Source organism: Oncorhynchus clarkii, chromosome 17 (genome assembly GCF_045791955.1).
Source record: "Oncorhynchus clarkii lewisi isolate Uvic-CL-2024 chromosome 17, UVic_Ocla_1.0, whole genome shotgun sequence".
Classification (NCBI taxonomy): domain Eukaryota; kingdom Metazoa; phylum Chordata; class Actinopteri; order Salmoniformes; family Salmonidae; genus Oncorhynchus; species Oncorhynchus clarkii.
Window position 1 is genome coordinate 83,515,233 of NC_092163.1, and position 18,284 is coordinate 83,533,516.

Genomic DNA, 18,284 nt, shown 5'->3' on the forward strand with positions numbered 1-18,284 from the left:
GGGAGAGGGTTGGACTGAAAACCCACAGGACTGTAGATCTCCAGTTAGAGGGTTGGACTGAAAACCCACAGGACTGTAGATCTCCAGGGAGAGGGTTGGACTGAAAACCCACAGGACTGTATATCTCCAGGGAGAGGGTTGGACTGAAAACCCACAGGACTGTAGATCTCCAGGGTTAGGGTTGGACTAAAAACCCACAGGACTGTATATCTCCAGGGAGAGGGTTGGACTGAAAACCCACAGGACTGTATATCTCCAGGGAGAGGGTTGGACTGAAAACCCACAGGACTGTAGATCTCCAGGGAGAGGGTTGGACTGAAAACCCACATGACTGTAGATCTCCAGTTAGAGGGTTGGACTGAAAACCCACAAGACTGTAGATCTCCAGTTAGAGGGTTGGACTGAAAACCCACAGGACTGTATAGATCTCAAGTTAGAAGCTTGGACTGAAAACCCACAGAACTGTAGATCTCCAGTTAGAGGGTTGGACTGAAAACCCACAGGACTGTATATCTCCAGGGAGAGGGTTGGACTGAAAACCCACAGGACTGTAGATCTCCAGGGTTAGGGTTGGACTAAAAACCCACAGGACTGTAGATCTCCAGTTAGAGGGTTGGACTGAAAACCCACAGGACTGTATAGATCTCAAGTTAGAAGCTTGGACTGAAAACCCACAGGACTGTAGATCTCCAGTTAGAGGGTTGGACTGAAAACCCACAGGACTGTAGATCTCCAGGGAGAGGGTTGGACTGAAAACCCACAGGACTGTAGATCTCCAGTTAGAGGGTTGGACTGATAACCCACAGGACTGTAGATCTCCAGTTAGAGGGTTGGACTGAAAACCCACAGGACTGTAGATCTCCAGTTAGAGGGTTGGACTGAAAACCCACAGGACTGTAGATCTCCAGGGAGAGGGTTGGACTGAAAACCCACAGGACTGTATATCTCCAGGGAGAGGGTTGGACTGAAAACCCACAGGACTGTATAGATCTCAAGTTAGAAGCTTGGACTGAAAACCCACAGAACTGTAGATCTCCAGTTAGAGGGTTGGACTGAAAACCCACAGGACTGTATATCTCCAGGGAGAGGGTTGGACTGAAAACCCACAGGACTGTAGATCTCCAGGGTTAGGGTTGGACTAAAAACCCACAGGACTGTAGATCTCCAGTTAGAGGGTTGGACTGAAAACCCACAGGACTGTATATATCTCAATTTAGAAGCTTGGACTGAAAACCCACAGGACTGTAGATCTCCAGTTAGAGGGTTGGACTGAAAACCCACAGGACTGTAGATCTCCAGGGAGAGGGTTGGACTGAAAACCCACAGGACTGTAGATCTCCAGTTAGAGGTTTGGACTGAAAACCCACAGGACTGTAGATCTCCAGTTAGAGGGTTGGACTGAAAACCCACAGGACTGTAGATCTCCAGTTAGAGGGTTGGACTGAAAACCCACAGGACTGTAGATCTCCAGGGAGAGGGTTGGACTGAAAACCCACAGGACTGTATATCTCCAGGGAGAGGGTTGGACTGAAAACCCACAGGACTGTAGATCTCCAGGGTTAGGGTTGGACTAAAAACCCACAGGACTGTATATCTCCAGGGAGAGGGTTGGACTGAAAACCCACAGGACTGTATATCTCCAGGGAGAGGGTTGGACTGAAAACCCACAGGACTGTAGATCTCCAGGGAGAGGGTTGGACTGAAACCCCACATGACTGTAGATCTCCAGTTAGAGGGTTGGACTGAAAACCCACAAGACTGTAGATCTCCAGTTAGAGGGTTGGACTGAAAACCCACAGGACTGTATAGATCTCAAGTTAGAAGCTTGGACTGAAAACCCACAGAACTGTAGATCTCCAGTTAGAGGGTTGGACTGAAAACCCACAGGACTGTATATCTCCAGGGAGAGGGTTGGACTGAAAACCCACAGGACTGTAGATCTCCAGGGTTAGGGTTGGACTAAAAACCCACAGGACTGTAGATCTCCAGTTAGAGGGTTGGACTGAAAACCCACAGGACTGTATAGATCTCAAGTTAGAAGCTTGGACTGAAAACCCACAGGACTGTAGATCTCCAGTTAGAGGGTTGGACTGAAAACCCACAGGACTGTAGATCTCCAGGGAGAGGGTTGGACTGAAAACCCACAGGACTGTAGATCTCCAGTTAGAGGGTTGGACTGAAAACCCACAGGACTGTAGATCTCCAGTTAGAGGGTTGGACTGAAAACCCACAGGACTGTAGATCTCCAGTTAGAGGGTTGGACTGAAAACCCACAGGACTGTAGATCTCCAGGGAGAGGGTTGGACTGAAAACCCACAGGACTGTATATCTCCAGGGAGAGGGTTGGACTGAAAACCCACAGGACTGTAGATCTCCAGGGTTAGGGTTGGACTAAAAACCCACAGGACTGTATATCTCCAGGGAGAGGGTTGGACTGAAAACCCACAGGACTGTAGATCTCCAGTTAGAGGGTTGGACTGAAAACCCACAGGACTGTAGATCTCCAGGGAGAGGGTTGGACTGAAAACCCACAGGACTGTAGATCTCCAGTTAGAGGGTTGGACTGAAAACCCACAGGACTGTAGATCTCCAGTTAGAGGGTTGGACTGAAAACCCACAGGACTGTAGATCTCCAGGGAGAGGGTTGGACTGAAAACCCACAGGACTGTATATCTCCAGGGAGAGGGTTGGACTAAAAACCCACAGGACTGTAGATCTCCAGGGAGAGGGTTGGACTGAAAACCCACAGGACTGTAGATCTCCAGGGAGAAGGTTGGACAACCCTGATCTAGACGATCTAAGCATTGAGGATAATAATGTGAAGGGATTTCATATGAATGTTTGTGCTGAACCACCAGGTAACTCCATCACCACCATCCCAGTGGGGGCGTTCAACGGCATCCCCAACCTGGAGTCCATCAACTTGGGAAAGAATAAGTTAACAACTTCTGGCATCGCCCCACACACCTTCAAAGTAAGAGTATTTCCTTCAAAATAAGAGTGCTTCACAAGCATTTCCACACGCCTTGAAAGTATGAATCTCACCTTCATAATACAAGTCTTTCTCTTCTGGCATCAGCCCGCACGCTTTCTAAGTAAGAGTTACACTGCATCAATGCTAGGTATGTTAATAGCACCACCCTGGATCGCATGGTGCTACAGAGGGTGGTGCGGACAGCCCAGTACATCACTGGAACCGAGCTCCCTGCCATCCAGGACCTCTCTTTATCAGGCTGTGTGAAAGGAAGGCCTGGAAAATAATTAAAGACTCCATCCAAGCCATAGACCGTTCTCTCTGCTTGGTGTCAAGACTTGCTTATCAAGTCTGACACCAACAGGCTCCTGAACAGCTTCTGTCCCCGAGCCATAAGACTAAATGGCTAACAAAATGGCTACCTGGACTATTTGCATTGACCCCCTTAGTTTATTACCAGTTATTCATATGTTTGGCACTGACTCTCTTGAACAGACTCAATGTACACTCACTGGTCTCTAACCACACACTTACATTATACACTAACTCTCCAACACACACACACACACACACACACACACACACACACACACACACACACACACACACACACACACACACACACACACACACACACACACACACACACACACACACACACACACACGCATATTGACCCAGACATGCAAACACTGCTGCTACTCTTTGTTTATTATCCAGGTCATTTTACCCCTACCTACATGTACATATTGTGTTCAGGACCAAAAGTGAATTGCTTTGCCACATTTTTACATTAGTGCCTCGTTGCAAACAGGATGCATGTTTTGGAATATTTTTATTCTGTACAGGCTTCCTTCTTTTCACTCTGTCATTTAGGTTAGTATTGTGGAGTAACTACAATGTTGCTGATCCATCCTCAGTTTTCTCCTGTCACAGCCATTAAACTCTGTCATTTAGGATAGTATTGTGGAGTAACTACAATGTTGTTGATCCATCCTCAGTTTTCTCCTGTCACAGCCATTAAACTCTGTCATTTAGGTTAGTATTGTGGAGTAACTACAATGTTGTTGATCCATCCTCAGTTTTCTCCTGTCACAGCCATTAAACTCTGTCATTTAGGATAGTATTGTGGAGTAACTACAATGTTGTTGATCCATCCTCAGTTTTCTCCTGTCACAGCCATTAAACTCTGTCATTTAGGATAGTATTGTGGAGTAACTACAATGTTGTTGATCCATCCTCAGTTTTCTCCTGTCACTGCCATGAAACTCTAACTGTTTGTCACCATTAGCCTCATGGTGAAATCCCTGAGCAGTTTCCTTCCTCTCTGGCAACTGAGTTAGGAAGGACGCCTGTATCTAGTGACTGGGGGTGTTGATAATAACTTCACCATGCTCAAATGGATATTCAATGTCTGCTTTTTGTATTTTTACCCATCTACCAATCTGTGCTCTTCTTTGCAAGGCATTGGAAAACCTCCCTGTTCTTTGTGGTTGAATCTGTGTTTGAAATACACAGCTCGGCTGAGGGACCTGTATGTCTGGGTACACAGATGAGATAGTCATTCATTTAAAAAACCATATTAAACACTATTACTGCACAGAGTCTATTCAACTTATTGTGGGACTTGTTAAGATACGTTTTTACTCCTGAAATTATTTAGGTTTGCCATAACAAAAGGGTTGAATACTTATTGACCCAAGACATTTCATCTTTTCAGTTTTTATTAATTAGTGCAATTTCAAAAAACACTCCGCTTTCACATTATGGGTTGTTATTGTGTGTAGTCCCGTGACAAAAACATCTCAAATGAATCCCTTTTAAATTCAGGATGTAACATTTTAACAATGTTTTGTTGTGCTAAACATTTTTTTTGGGGGAAGATTATATTATTTTATACTAATATACTAATATGCTCAGGGAAATATTTTGTTAAAGTAGTACAAAATATATATATATTTAAAAGACGGGTCAAAATGATTGGATCTCCTGTTTTCTACATCATACTGCCCTTAAGAGGATCAAGACACTGAGCCTTTTTCTCAAATGTTTTATGAGATTGGAAAACCATGGACCATGGGAGAGATCTTAGACCATTCCTCCATACAGAATCTTCACAGATCCTTGATATCCTTTGTCTGCTCTTATGAACTGCACTCTTCCACGCCTGAAGGTCAATGTAATTCAAATCCGGAGACTGTTGATTTTGTGGTCAACTAAACATTTCCTTGTGGATTCTGATGTTTGCTTAGGGTTATTATCTTGCTGGAAGATTCAGCCTCCTGGTTGAAACCAACCAGGTTTTTGTCTCTGTTTTATTCCAAGTGCCGTTTAGTATGTTTTTCTTCTCTATTTCCAAGGTCCCTTAAGGTGAGAATCTAGAGACAGTCAGGACGTTTCTATAACAAAAATAAAGCTTGATTTTGTTAACAAGAAACTCCCTATCGTGACAGGAGTGCCAACATCGACAGTTTTCTTTCCAAACCACACCCACTCACTGTAACGGGTCACATCCACCCACATCCACCCACTGCTACGGGTCACACCCAACCACTGCTACGGGTCACACCCATCCACTGCTACGGGTCACACCCACCCACTGCTACGGGTCACACCCATCCACTGCTACGGGTCACACCCATCCACTGCTACGGGTCACACCCACCCACTGCTACGGGTCACACCCATCCACTGCTACGGGTCACACCCACCCACTGCTACGGGTCACACCCATCCACTGCTACGGGTCACACCCATCCACTGCTACGGGTCACACCCACCCACTGCTACGGGTCACACCCATCCACTGCTACGGGTCACACCCATCCACTGCTACGGGTCACACCCATCCACTGCTACGGGTCACACCCATCCACTGCTACGGGTCACACCCATCCACTGCTACGGGTCACACCCATCCACTGCTACGGGTCACACCCACCCACTGCTACGGGTCACACCCACCCACTGCTACGGGTCACACCCATCCACTGCTACGGGTCACACCCACCCACTGCTACGGGTCACACCCATCCACTGCTACGGGTCACACCCACCCACTGCTACGGGTCACACCCATCCACTGCTACGGGTCACACCCATCCACTGCTACGGGTCACACCCATCCACTGCTACGGGTCACACCCATCCACTGCTACGGGTCACACCCACCCACTGCTACGGGTCACACCCATCCACTGCTACGGGTCACACCCACCCACTGCTACGGGTCACACCCATCCACTGCTACGGGTCACACCCATCCACTGCTACGGGTCACACCCACCCACTGCTACGGGTCACACCCATCCACTGCTACGGGTCACACCCACCCACTGCTACGGGTCACACCCATCCACTGCTATGGGTCACACCCACCCACTGCTACGGGTCACACCCATCCACTGCTACGGGTCACACCCATCCACTGCTACGGGTCACACCCATCCACTGCTACGGGTCACACCCATCCACTGCTACGGGTCACACCCATCCACTGCTACGGGTCACACCCATCCACTGCTACGGGTCACACCCACCCACTGCTACGGGTCACACCCATCCACTGCTACGGGTCACACCCACCCACAGCTACGGGTCACACCCACCCACTGCTACGGGTCACACCCATCCACTGCTACGGGTCACACCCATCCACTGCTACGGGTCACACCCATCCACTGCTACGGGTCACACCCATCCACTGCTGCGGGTCACACCCACCCACTGCTACGGGTCACACCCATCCACTGCTACGGGTCACACCCACCCACTGCTACGGGTCACACCCATCCACTGCTACGGGTCACACCCATCCACTGCTACGGGTCACACCCACCCACTGCTACGGGTCACACCCATCCACTGCTACGGGTCACACCCACCCACTGCTACGGGTCACACCCATCCACTGCTACGGGTCACACCCACCCACTGCTACGGGTCACACCCATCCACTGCTACGGGTCACACCCATCCACTGCTACGGGTCACACCCACCCACTGCTACGGGTCACACCCACCCACTGCTACGGGTCACACCCACCCACTGCTACGGGTCACACCCACCCACTGCTACGGGTCACACCCACCCACTGCTACGGGTCACACCCACCCACTGCTACGGGTCACACCCATCCACTGCTACGGGTCACACCCATCCACTGCTACGGGTCACACCCACCCACTGCTACGGGTCACACCCATCCGCTGCTACGGGTCACACCCATCCACTGCTACGGGTCACACCCACCCACTGCTACGGGTCACACCCATCCACTGCTACGGGTCACACCCACCCACTGCTACGGGTCACACCCACCCACTGCTACGGGTCACACCCACCCACTGCTACGGGTCACACCCACCCACTGCTACGGGTCACACCCACCCACTGCTACGGGTCACACCCACCCACTGCTACGGGTCACACCCATCCACTGCTACGGGTCACACCCATCCACTGCTACGGGTCACACCCACCCACTGCTACGGGTCACACCCACCCACTGCTACGGGTCACACCCACCCACTGCTACGGGTCACACCCACCCACTGCTACGGGTCACACCCACCCACTGCTACGGGTCACACCCACCCACTGCTACGGGTCACACCCACCCACTGCTACGGGTCACACCCATCCACTGCTACGGGTCACACCCATCCACTGCTACGGGTCACACCCATCCACTGCTACGGGTCACACCCACCCACTGCTACGGGTCACACCCACCCACTGCTACGGGTCACACCCATCCACTGCTACGGGTCACACCCATCCACTGCTACGGGTCACACCCACCCACTGCTACGGGTCACACCCATCCACTGCTACGGGTCACACCCATCCACTGCTACGGGTCACACCCACCCACTGCTACGGGTCACACCCACCCACTGCTACGGGTCACACCCATCCACTGCTACGGGTCACACCCACCCACTGCTACGGGTCACACCCACCCACTGCTACGGGTCACACCCACCCACTGCTACGGGTCACACCCACCCACTGCTACGGGTCACACCCATCCACTGCTACGGGTCACACCCATCCACTGCTACGGGTCACACCCATCCACTGCTACGGGTCACACCCACCCACTGCTACGGGTCACACCCATCCACTGCTACGGGTCACACCCATCCACTGCTACGGGTCACACCCATCCACTGCTACGGGTCACACCCATCCACTGCTACGGGTCACACCCATCCACTGCTACGGGTCACACCCATCCACTGCTACGGGTCACACCCATCCACTGCTACGGGTCACACCCACCCACTGCTACGGGTCACACCCATCCACTGCTACGGGTCACACCCACCCACTGCTACGGGTCACACCCACCCACTGCTACGGGTCACACCCACCCACTGCTACGGGTCACACCCACCCACTGCTACGGGTCACACCCACCCACTGCTCCGGGTCACACCCATCCACTGCTACGGGTCACACCCACCCACTGCTACGGGTCACACCCATCCACTGCTACGGGTCACACCCACCCACTGCTACGGGTCACACCCACCCACTGCTACGGGTCACACCCATCCACTGCTACGGGTCACACCCATCCACTGCTACGGGTCACACCCACCCACTGCTACGGGTCACACCCACCCACTGCTACGGGTCACACCCACCCACTGCTACGGGTCACACCCACCCACTGCTACGGGTCACACCCATCCACTGCTACGGGTCACACCCACCCACTGCTACGGGTCACACCCACCCAAAGTATTTCTAAGAAAATAAATATTCCTGCTATTTCAATCCAGGTCTGATACTGAGTAGTTTACAATCCAATGTACAATATTTCAATTTCTTTAACTGTTTCCACTATGACAGAATGACAGATTATTATCCAATACTATTACATGTCAATGATACATGTTTATTGATCTACTTTATTAGCCAATACTATTACATGTCAATGATACATGTTTATTGATCTACTTTATTAGCCAATACTATTACATGTCAATGATACATGTTTATTGATCTACTTTATTAGCCAATACTATTACATGTCAATGATACATGTTTATTGATCTACTTTATTAGCCAATACTATTACATGTCAATGATACATGTTTATTGATCTACTTTATTAGCCAATACTATTACATGTCAATGATACATGTTTATTGATCTACTTTATTAGCCAATACTATTACATGTCAATGATACATGTTTATTGATCTACTTTATTAGCCAATACTATTACATGTCAATGATACATGTTTATTGATCTCCTTTATTAGCCAATACTATTACATGTCAATGATACATGTTTATTGATCTCCTTTATTAGCCAATACTATTACATGTCAATGATACATGTTTATTGATCTACTTTATTAGCCAATACTATTACATGTCAATGATACATGTTTATTGAAGGATCGGACCCCTTTTTTCAATTTTCTCCTAAAATGACACCCAAATCTAACTGCCTGTAGCTCAGGACCTAAAATGACATACCCAAATCTAACTGCCTGTAGCTCAGGACCTAAAATGACATACCCAAATCTAACTGCCTGTAGCTCAGGACCTAAAATGACATACCCAAATCTAACTGCCTGTAGCTCAGGACCTAAAATGACACCCAAATCTAACTGCCTGTAGCTCAGGACCTAAAATGACATACCCAAATCTAACTGCCTGTAGCTCAGGACCTAAAATGACATACCCAAATCTAACTGCCTGTAGCTCAGGACCTAAAATGACACCCAAATCTAACTGCCTGTAGCTCAGGACCTAAAATGACACCCAAATCTAACTGCCTGTAGCTCAGGACATAAAATGACACACCCAAATCTAACTGCCTGTAGCTCAGGACCTAAAATGACACCCAAATCTAACTGCCTGTAGCTCAGGACATAAAATGACATACCCAAATCTAACTGGCTGTAGCTCAGGACCTAAAATGACATACCCAAATCTAACTGGCTGTAGCTCAGGACCTGAAACAAGGATATGCATTTTCTTGGTACCATTTGAAAGGAAACACTTTCAAGTTTGTGGAAATGTGAAATTAATGTAGGATAATATAACACATTAGATCTGGTAAGAGATAATACAATGAAAAAACCATGCCTTGTTTTGTATTTTTTCTGAACCATCTTTGAAATGCAAGAGAAAGGCCGTAATGTATTATTCCAGCCTCTTTGCAATTTAGTCTTTGGCCACTAGAGGGCAGCAGTGTATGTGCAAAGTTTTCAACTGATCCAATGAACCATTGCATTTCTGTTCAACATGTTGTATCAAGTCTGCCCAAATGTGCCTAATTGGTTTATTAATAACTTTTCAAGTTCATAACTGTGCACTATCCTCAAACAATAGCATGGTATTCTTTCACTGTAATAGCTACTGTAAATTGGATAGTGCAGTTAGATTAACAAGAATTTAAGCTTTCTTCCCATATCAGATATGTCTATGTCCTGGGAAATGCTCTTGTTACTTACAACCTCATGCTAATCACATTAGCATAGAGGTTAACTTTATTGTCCATTACTATTACATGTCAACGAAACAACTGACATTGATCGTCTAGCTTTCGCAACACCCCAGCGCTCGCGCGCACACAGACACACAGACTTTGTTAATGTTTGTTGTTCAGGGCCTGAAGTTCCTGAGCCGTCTTTACCTGGACAACAACCTCCTAGAGACGGTCCTACCAGACTTTCCATCAACACTACAGGAGCTGAAGATCAACGAGAATCACCTCAAAGGGATCGAAGAGAACAGCTTCCAAGGTAGTACAAAGAAATAACTAATTTGCCTGCTGCTACTTACTGGACAAAAATACAAATTACTTTTCAAACTTCTTTTGGGGGTGTTTCAGGCCATATAGTGCTTCAATCTAAAATACTTTGACAACAGAAACATACATAATTGTTATTGGAAGAGTCTGAAACTATAAACAAACTCAGGGAGACGTTTTTATAGGAAAATGTTTTAAGTTCTGTGTAATTTCTCGAAGGTCTGAGCAACCTGTTGACCTTGGAGTTGGAGGGGAATCTCCTGAGTGAAGGCAACGTGGATCCTCTAGCTTTCAGACCCCTCTCCCAGCTCTCCTACCTCCGTCTGGGCAGAAACCACTTCAGGACCGTCCCCCAGGGCTTGCCCCCATCTCTACTGGTGAGCTTTTATACATTTTATAGAAAAACCTTGGATAAATCTAAGGTACATTTTGTACTTCCTCAAGGCTCTGTTTTCGACCACTATGTTTCTTTTGCTACCTCTCTGCAATTTTAGTCATAGACACAGTGTACATTTCCACTGCTAAGGGGACGATACACATTTCCACTGCTAAGGGGACGATACACATTTCCACTGCTAAGGGGACGATGCACATTTCGATGAAACGGTGATGCAACTGCAAACTTTTTCTTACTTCTTGAGTGTAGGGGGCAGTATTTTCGTATTTGGCAACAAAAAAAACATACCCATTTGAAACTGCCTATTTCTCAGGCCCAGAAACTAGAACATGCATATAATTGTCAGATTAGGATAGAAAACACTCTAGAGTCTCCAAAACTGTCAAAATATTGTCTGTGTGTATAACAGAACTGATATTTCAGGCGAAAACCTGAGGAAAATCCAACAAGGAAGTGCTGTTTTTCCTGGAAGCTCTCTGTTCCATTGGATGCCTCACCTCCATTCAAAGGGATATCAACCATATTACTTTTCCTATGGCTTCCTCAAGCTGTGAACAGTCTTTAGACATAGTTTCAGGCTTTTATTTTGAAAAATGAGCGAGAAAGAACCCATCGCGTCAGTGGATGGCTGGGTGCCAGCAGAGCTTTTCATGCGCAACAGCCATTTTCTCTCTCTCTCCTATGGAAGAAGCTACATTCCGGTTGACATATTATCGATTATGTATTGTAAAAACAACCTGAGGATTGATTATAAAAAACATTTGACATCTTTCTACGCACTTTACGGATACTATTTGGAATTTTCGTCTGCGATGTCGTGACTGCTCGAGCCTGTGGATTTCTGAACATAACGCGCCAAACAAATGGAGGTATTTTGGATATAAAAATAATCTTTATGGAACAAAAGGAACATTTATTGTGTAACTGGGAGTCTCGTGAGTGCAAACATCCGAAGATCATCAAAGGTAAGCGATTTAATTTATTGCTTTTCTGACTTTCATGACCAATCTACTTGGCTGCTAACTGTTTGTAATATTTTGTCTACTGAGAGAGATGTTCTTACATAAACGCTTGGTATGCTTTCGCCGAAAAGCTTTATTGAAATCTGACACGCCAGGTGGATTAACAACAAGCTAAGCTGTGTTTTGCTATATTGCACTTGTGATTTCATGAAAATTAAATATTTTTAGTAATTTCATTTGAATTTGGCTCTCTGCAATTGAGCGGATGTTGATGAAAATATTCCCGCTGACGGGATGAGTGCATCAAGAAGTTTTAAGAAGTATTTTCCACAACTCACTCTCATGCTCTGGTTAAAGGCAAGGCGCCATGCAGGCCAGGAAGGAGTGGCTCTGTCAGATAAGTTTCTCCTTAAAACTACCACTGAGGTCTGTCTGTGGGGAAACAATCTGAACAAACATACCAACGATGGCTAACCCAAACAGTCAGGCTGACCACAGACATGGAGGCCTGCTTCAATTAACACGCAGTATAACATGTTCAATAACAACAGCTATGCATGCTGAGTATACACGAGAGGAACGAAAGGTCTCATCAGAGCATCTCTCCCAGAGGAATGAAGGGTCTCATCAGAGCATCTCCATTCTTCATTGTATCATTCTGTTTCTTTGCAGGAGGTTTATCTTGAGAACAACCTGATAGAAGAGATATCTGACTCTGTCTTCAACCAAACCACTAACCTAAACGTGATCTCACTGAGACACAACAGACTGGAGGAGTCCAGGATTGCACCTCTAGCATGGATCAACCACAAGTAAGAAAACAGTAAGATCTCACAAGTCTTCTTTTTTTCTCATCAATAAATCTTACAAGGAATAACATTCCTTTCCTTTCTCTTTCATGTGTTGGCTCTCTCTCTCTCTCTCTCTCTCTCGCTCCACACACACACACACACACACACACACACACACACACACACACACACACACACACACACACACACACACACACCATCCATCCATCAGGAACCTGGAGTCCATTGACCTGTCCTACAACCGTCTGTACCTGGTCCCATCCTACCTGCCCAGAGCTCTGGTCCACCTGGTCTTGGTAGGGAACCAGATTGAGAGGATCCCAGGTATTTACCATCGAGGACAAGTGTTTTAATGAATACTTCTTAAGTACTTATCTTCTGGGAATACAAATGTTCATCTTGTTGTATGTTTTAACACAGGGTTTGTGTTTGCCCACATGGAGCCGGGCATAGAGTACCTGTACCTGTCCCACAACAAGCTGGATGGGGAGGGAGTGGAGCCACAGTCCTTCTTGGGCACCTATACCTCCATGACAGAGCTGTGTTTAGACCACAACCAGCTGATAACGGTTCCCCTTGGTATCAACCAGATGAGCACTCTGCACTTCCTGCGCCTCAATAACAACAACATTAGGTATTGGATTGTTACTGTACATTGACGTAAATGTTTATAGATGCACCGTTTCACCATGTGCTATTTCAATAGCTACACTGACTGCAAAAAAACTAAAGTTATTTATCCCAAGATGATGAAGTAACGATATTCGAGTGATGGATCATTGGGCTATAATAACCTAGTGGCAGGGCTATAATAACCTAGTGGCAGGGCTGTAATAACCTAGTGGCAGGGCTATAATAACCTAGTGGCAGGGCTATAATAACCTAGTGGCAGGGCTATAATAACCTAGTGGCAGGGCTATAATAACCTAGTGGCAGGGCTATAATAACCTAGTGACAGGGCTATAATAACCTAGTGACAGGGCTATAATAACCTAGTGGCAGGGCTATAATAACCTAGTGGCAGGGCTGTAATAACCTAGTGGCAGGGCTATAATAACCTAGTGGCAGGGCTATAATAACCTAGTGGTAGGGCTATAATAACCTAGTGGCAGGGCTATAATAACCTAGTGACAGGGCTATAATAACCTAGTGACAGGGCTATAATAACCTAGTGGCAGGGCTATAATAACCTAGTGGCAGGGCTGTAATAACCTAGTGGCAGGGCTATAATAACCTAGTGACAGGGCTATAATAACCTAGTGGCAGGGCTATAATAACCTAGTGGCAGGGCTGTAATTACCTAGTGGCAGGGCTATAATAACCTAGTGACAGGGCTATAATAACCTAGTGGCAGGGCTATAATAACCTAGTGGCAGGGCTATAATAACCTAGTGGCAGGGCTATAATAACCTAGTGGCAGGGCTATAATAACCTAGTGACAGGGCTATAATAACCTAGTGACAGGGCTGTAATAACCTAGTGACAGGGCTATAATAACCTAGTGACAGGCCTGTAATAACCTAGTGGCAGGGCTATAATAACCTAGTGGCAGGGCTATAATAACCTAGTGGCAGGGCTATAATAACCTAGTGGCAGGGCTATAATAACCTAGTGGCAGGGCTATAATAACCTAGTGGTAGGGCTATAATAACCTAGTGGCAGGGCTATAATAACCTAGTGACAGGGCTATAATAACCAAGTGGCAGGGCTATAATAACCTAGTGGCAGGGCTATAATAACCTAGTGGCAGGGCTATAATAACCTAGTTGCAGGGCTGTAATAACCTAGTGGCAGGGCTGTAATAACCTAGTGGCAGGGTTGTAATAACCTAGTGACAGGGCTATAATAACCTAGTGGCAGGGCTATAATAACCAAGTGGCAGGGCTATAATAACCTAGTGACAGGGCTATAATAACCGATTTGAATAGGCCTTCACAGAACACAGAATATTTATCAATTCAAGAGTATTGACTTTCTTCTAGACGTCCAATACAGAGTATAGGTAATCACTTCATGCTGTACAACCAATTCACCTTTTCAACATCTTACAGGACGTTTGCAGAGGACGCTTTCTGTGACCCCGAGAACGACGAGGACGCTAACATATTGACGCTGCGTCTGGAGAACAACTACATCGACCCCAGGAAGATCTCTTCCTCCGCCTTCTCCTGCGTACGCTCCTACTCCAGCATCGTCTTGAAACCTCAGTGGACCAAGTAACATGCAACTACATCGACCCCAGGAAGATCTCTTCCTCCGCCTTCTCCTGCGTACGCTCCTACTCCAGCATCGTCTTGAAACCTCAGTGGACCAAGTAACATGCGTCTTTTTACCACTGTTATTTTTGACTAAAAGTCCAGGAAAATGTAACTAAATCACCAGCTGTGTTGAAACCTCAGTGGATGAAGTCACATGCTTCTAACATTAACAACAACATAACATAACATACCCCTTAGCACCTTCTCTTTAGGCACTCCTGTAGATCTGAAAGGTGTAAACAATATGGCTACATTTCCACACAGCCAATCAGAAGGCAAGATCACGTAATTACCATATTGGTTCAGCCAATCGCAAAGGAATAAGAAGAATAAATGACGATGACCCTCTCAGATCGAGAGGAAATGCCTGGAAGTCCACGTGGAATTCAGCCTGTGTATTCTGTCTGTTATTCTAGTAAAAACCAAAGAAACTGTCACTGGCCGTGTCCCGAAATCTGTCAAGTACGGGTTGTTACAGTATATCAAGAAAATGTCCCTAAATCAGCAGCCTCCGACTGTGTCTCAATATTACTGAGTGATGCGTACAACCTGCGACGCATGTTAATGTACTGTTAAGGTCTGTGGGAAACATTCTGCTATGAAAATGTAAACACACTGTATGTACCTTCCATTTCTCAGTGTTTTACTCATCTTTATTAAACTGGTTGTTTTTTTACCATGGAAGGAAAATGTCTTGGGGATTAAGGCACAACTTCTTGGGCTTTTTCCTGAAACCTTTCATTTAAAGATTGAAGAGTTTCATCCATTGTAGAGAAACCTCAGTCAATCAAAAGCACTGAGGCTGGATCTGGGTGTAACATCGGGTGAGTGATGAGTGAGGAGTCAAATGCAGAGAGCGAAGTGAACGGAAAAACGCTTTAATGTCCTTCAAAACGTAACAGGTCCAAACATGGGTGAATGCCCTAAAACACTGGTGGTAAACAAACCCAAAACCTAGTTACAAACACTGGACAGCGAAAACCCAAAACCCCAACAAGGAACAGGTGAAAACAATTAGACCAAAACAAACAAAAAGGAAAAAGGAATCGGTGGCAGCTAGTAGACCGGTGACGACGACCGCCGAGCGCCACCCGAGCAGGAAGGGGAGCCACCTTCAGTGGCAGCTAGTAGACCAGCGACAACGACCGCCGAGCGCCACCCGAGCAGGAAGGGGAGCCACCTTCAGTGGCAGCTAGTAGACCGGTGACGACGACCACCGAGCGCCACCCGAGCAGGAAGGGGAGCCACCTTCAGTGGCAGCTAGTAGACCGGCGACGACGACCGCCGAGCGCCACCCGAACAGGAAGGGGAGCCACCTTCAGTGGCAGCTAGTAGACCGGCGACGACAACCGCCGAGCGCCACCCGAACAGGAAGGGGAGCCACCTTCGGTGGTATTCGTGACACTGGGCTGCTTTTGAAATGGCACACTATACCCTATGCAGTGCACTACTTTAGACCAGGGCCCATAGGGAATAGGGTGCACTACTTTAGTACTTTAGACCAGGGCCCATAGGGAATAGGGTGCACTACTTTAGACCAGGGCCCATAGGGGATAGGGTGCACTACTTTAGACCAGGGCCCATAGGGAATAGGGTGCACTACTTTAGACCAGGGCCCATAGGGAATAGGGTGCACTACTTTAGACCAGGGCCCATAGGGAATAGGGTGCACTACTTTAGACCAGGGCCCATTGGGAATAGGGTGCACTACTTTAGACCAGGGCCCATAGGGAATAGGGTGCACTACTTTAGACCAGGGCCCATAGGGGATAGGGTGCACTACTTTAGACCAGGGCCCATAGGGGATAGGGTGCACTACTTTAGACCAGGGCCCATAGGGGATAGGGTGCACTACTTTAGACCAGGGCCCATAGGGGATAGGGTGCACTACTTTAGACCAGGGCCCATAGGGAATAGGGTGCACTACTTTAGACCAGGGCCCATAGGGGATAGGGTGCACTACTTTAGACCAGGGCCCATAGGGGATAGGGTGAAACGAGGTCCTGGTGAAGGAGGGTTACAATAAGGACCTGACAGAGATCAAAACAAACTTTATTAGTCACATGCGCCGAATACAAAAAGTCTAGACCTTACTGTGAAATGTTGACTAACATTAACCAACAGTGCAGTTCAAGAAAGAGAAAATATTTAACAAATAGACTAAAGTAAAAGATAATAATAAAAAGTAACAAAATAAGAATAACAGTGTGGAGACTATATACAGGGGGTACCGGTACAGAGTCAATGTGGAGGCTATATACAGGGGGTACCGGTACAGAGTCAATGTGGAGGCTATATACAGGGGGTACCGGTACAGAGTCAATGTGGAGGCTATATACAGGGAGTACCGGTACAGAGTCAATGTGGAGGCTATATACAGGGTGTTACAGTACAGAGTCAATGTGGAGGCTATATACAGGGGGTACCGGTACAGAGTCAATGTGGAGGCTATATACAGGGGGTACCGGTACAGAGTCAATGTGGAGGCTATATACAGGGAGTACCGGTACAGAGTCAATGTGGAGACTATATACAGGGAGTACCGGTACAGAGTCAATGTGGAGGCTATATACAGGGGGTACCGGTACAGAGTCAATGTGGAGGCTATATACAGGGAGTACCGGTACAGAGTCAATGTGGAGGCTATATACAGGGGGTACCGGTACAGAGTCAATGTGGAGGCTATATACAGGGAGTACCGGTACAGAGTCAATGTGGAGGCTATATACAGGGGGTACCGGTACAGAGTCAATGTGGAGGCTATATACAGGGGGTACCGGTACAGAGTCAATGTGGAGGCTATATACAGGGGGTACCGGTACAGAGTCAATGTGGAGGCTATATACAGGGGGTACCGGTACAGAGTCAATGTGGAGGCTATATACAGGGGGTACCGGTACAGAGTCAATGTGGAGGCTATATACAGGGGGCACCGGTACAGAGTCAATGTGGAGGCTATATACAGGGGGTACCGGTACAGAGTCAATGTGGAGGCTATATACAGGGGGTACCGGTACAGAGTCAATGTGGAGGATATATACAGGGTATTACAGTACAGAGTCAATGTGGAGACTATATACAGGGGGTACCGGTACAGAGT

General features: G+C 47.2%; 1 protein-coding gene across 2 annotated transcripts in view; it reads left to right on the forward strand.

Moving 5' to 3' along the window:
- The window catches only part of LOC139371468 (extracellular matrix protein 2-like), a 38,722-nt gene extending 22,496 nt beyond the window's left edge, over window positions 1–16,226 (forward strand). For both annotated transcript variants that reach the window (XM_071111906.1, XM_071111907.1), the window contains exons 5-11: window positions 2,859–2,974; window positions 10,612–10,747; window positions 10,975–11,132; window positions 12,787–12,926; window positions 13,138–13,250; window positions 13,347–13,560; window positions 14,978–16,226. In XM_071111906.1, coding sequence (XP_070968007.1) covers window positions 2,859–2,974; window positions 10,612–10,747; window positions 10,975–11,132; window positions 12,787–12,926; window positions 13,138–13,250; window positions 13,347–13,560; window positions 14,978–15,146 — 1,046 coding nt within the window. In that variant the 3' untranslated portion in view covers window positions 15,147–16,226. The remainder of the gene's footprint in view (window positions 1–2,858; window positions 2,975–10,611; window positions 10,748–10,974; window positions 11,133–12,786; window positions 12,927–13,137; window positions 13,251–13,346; window positions 13,561–14,977) is intronic.
- The last annotated feature ends 2,058 nt before the right edge of the window (window positions 16,227–18,284 follow it).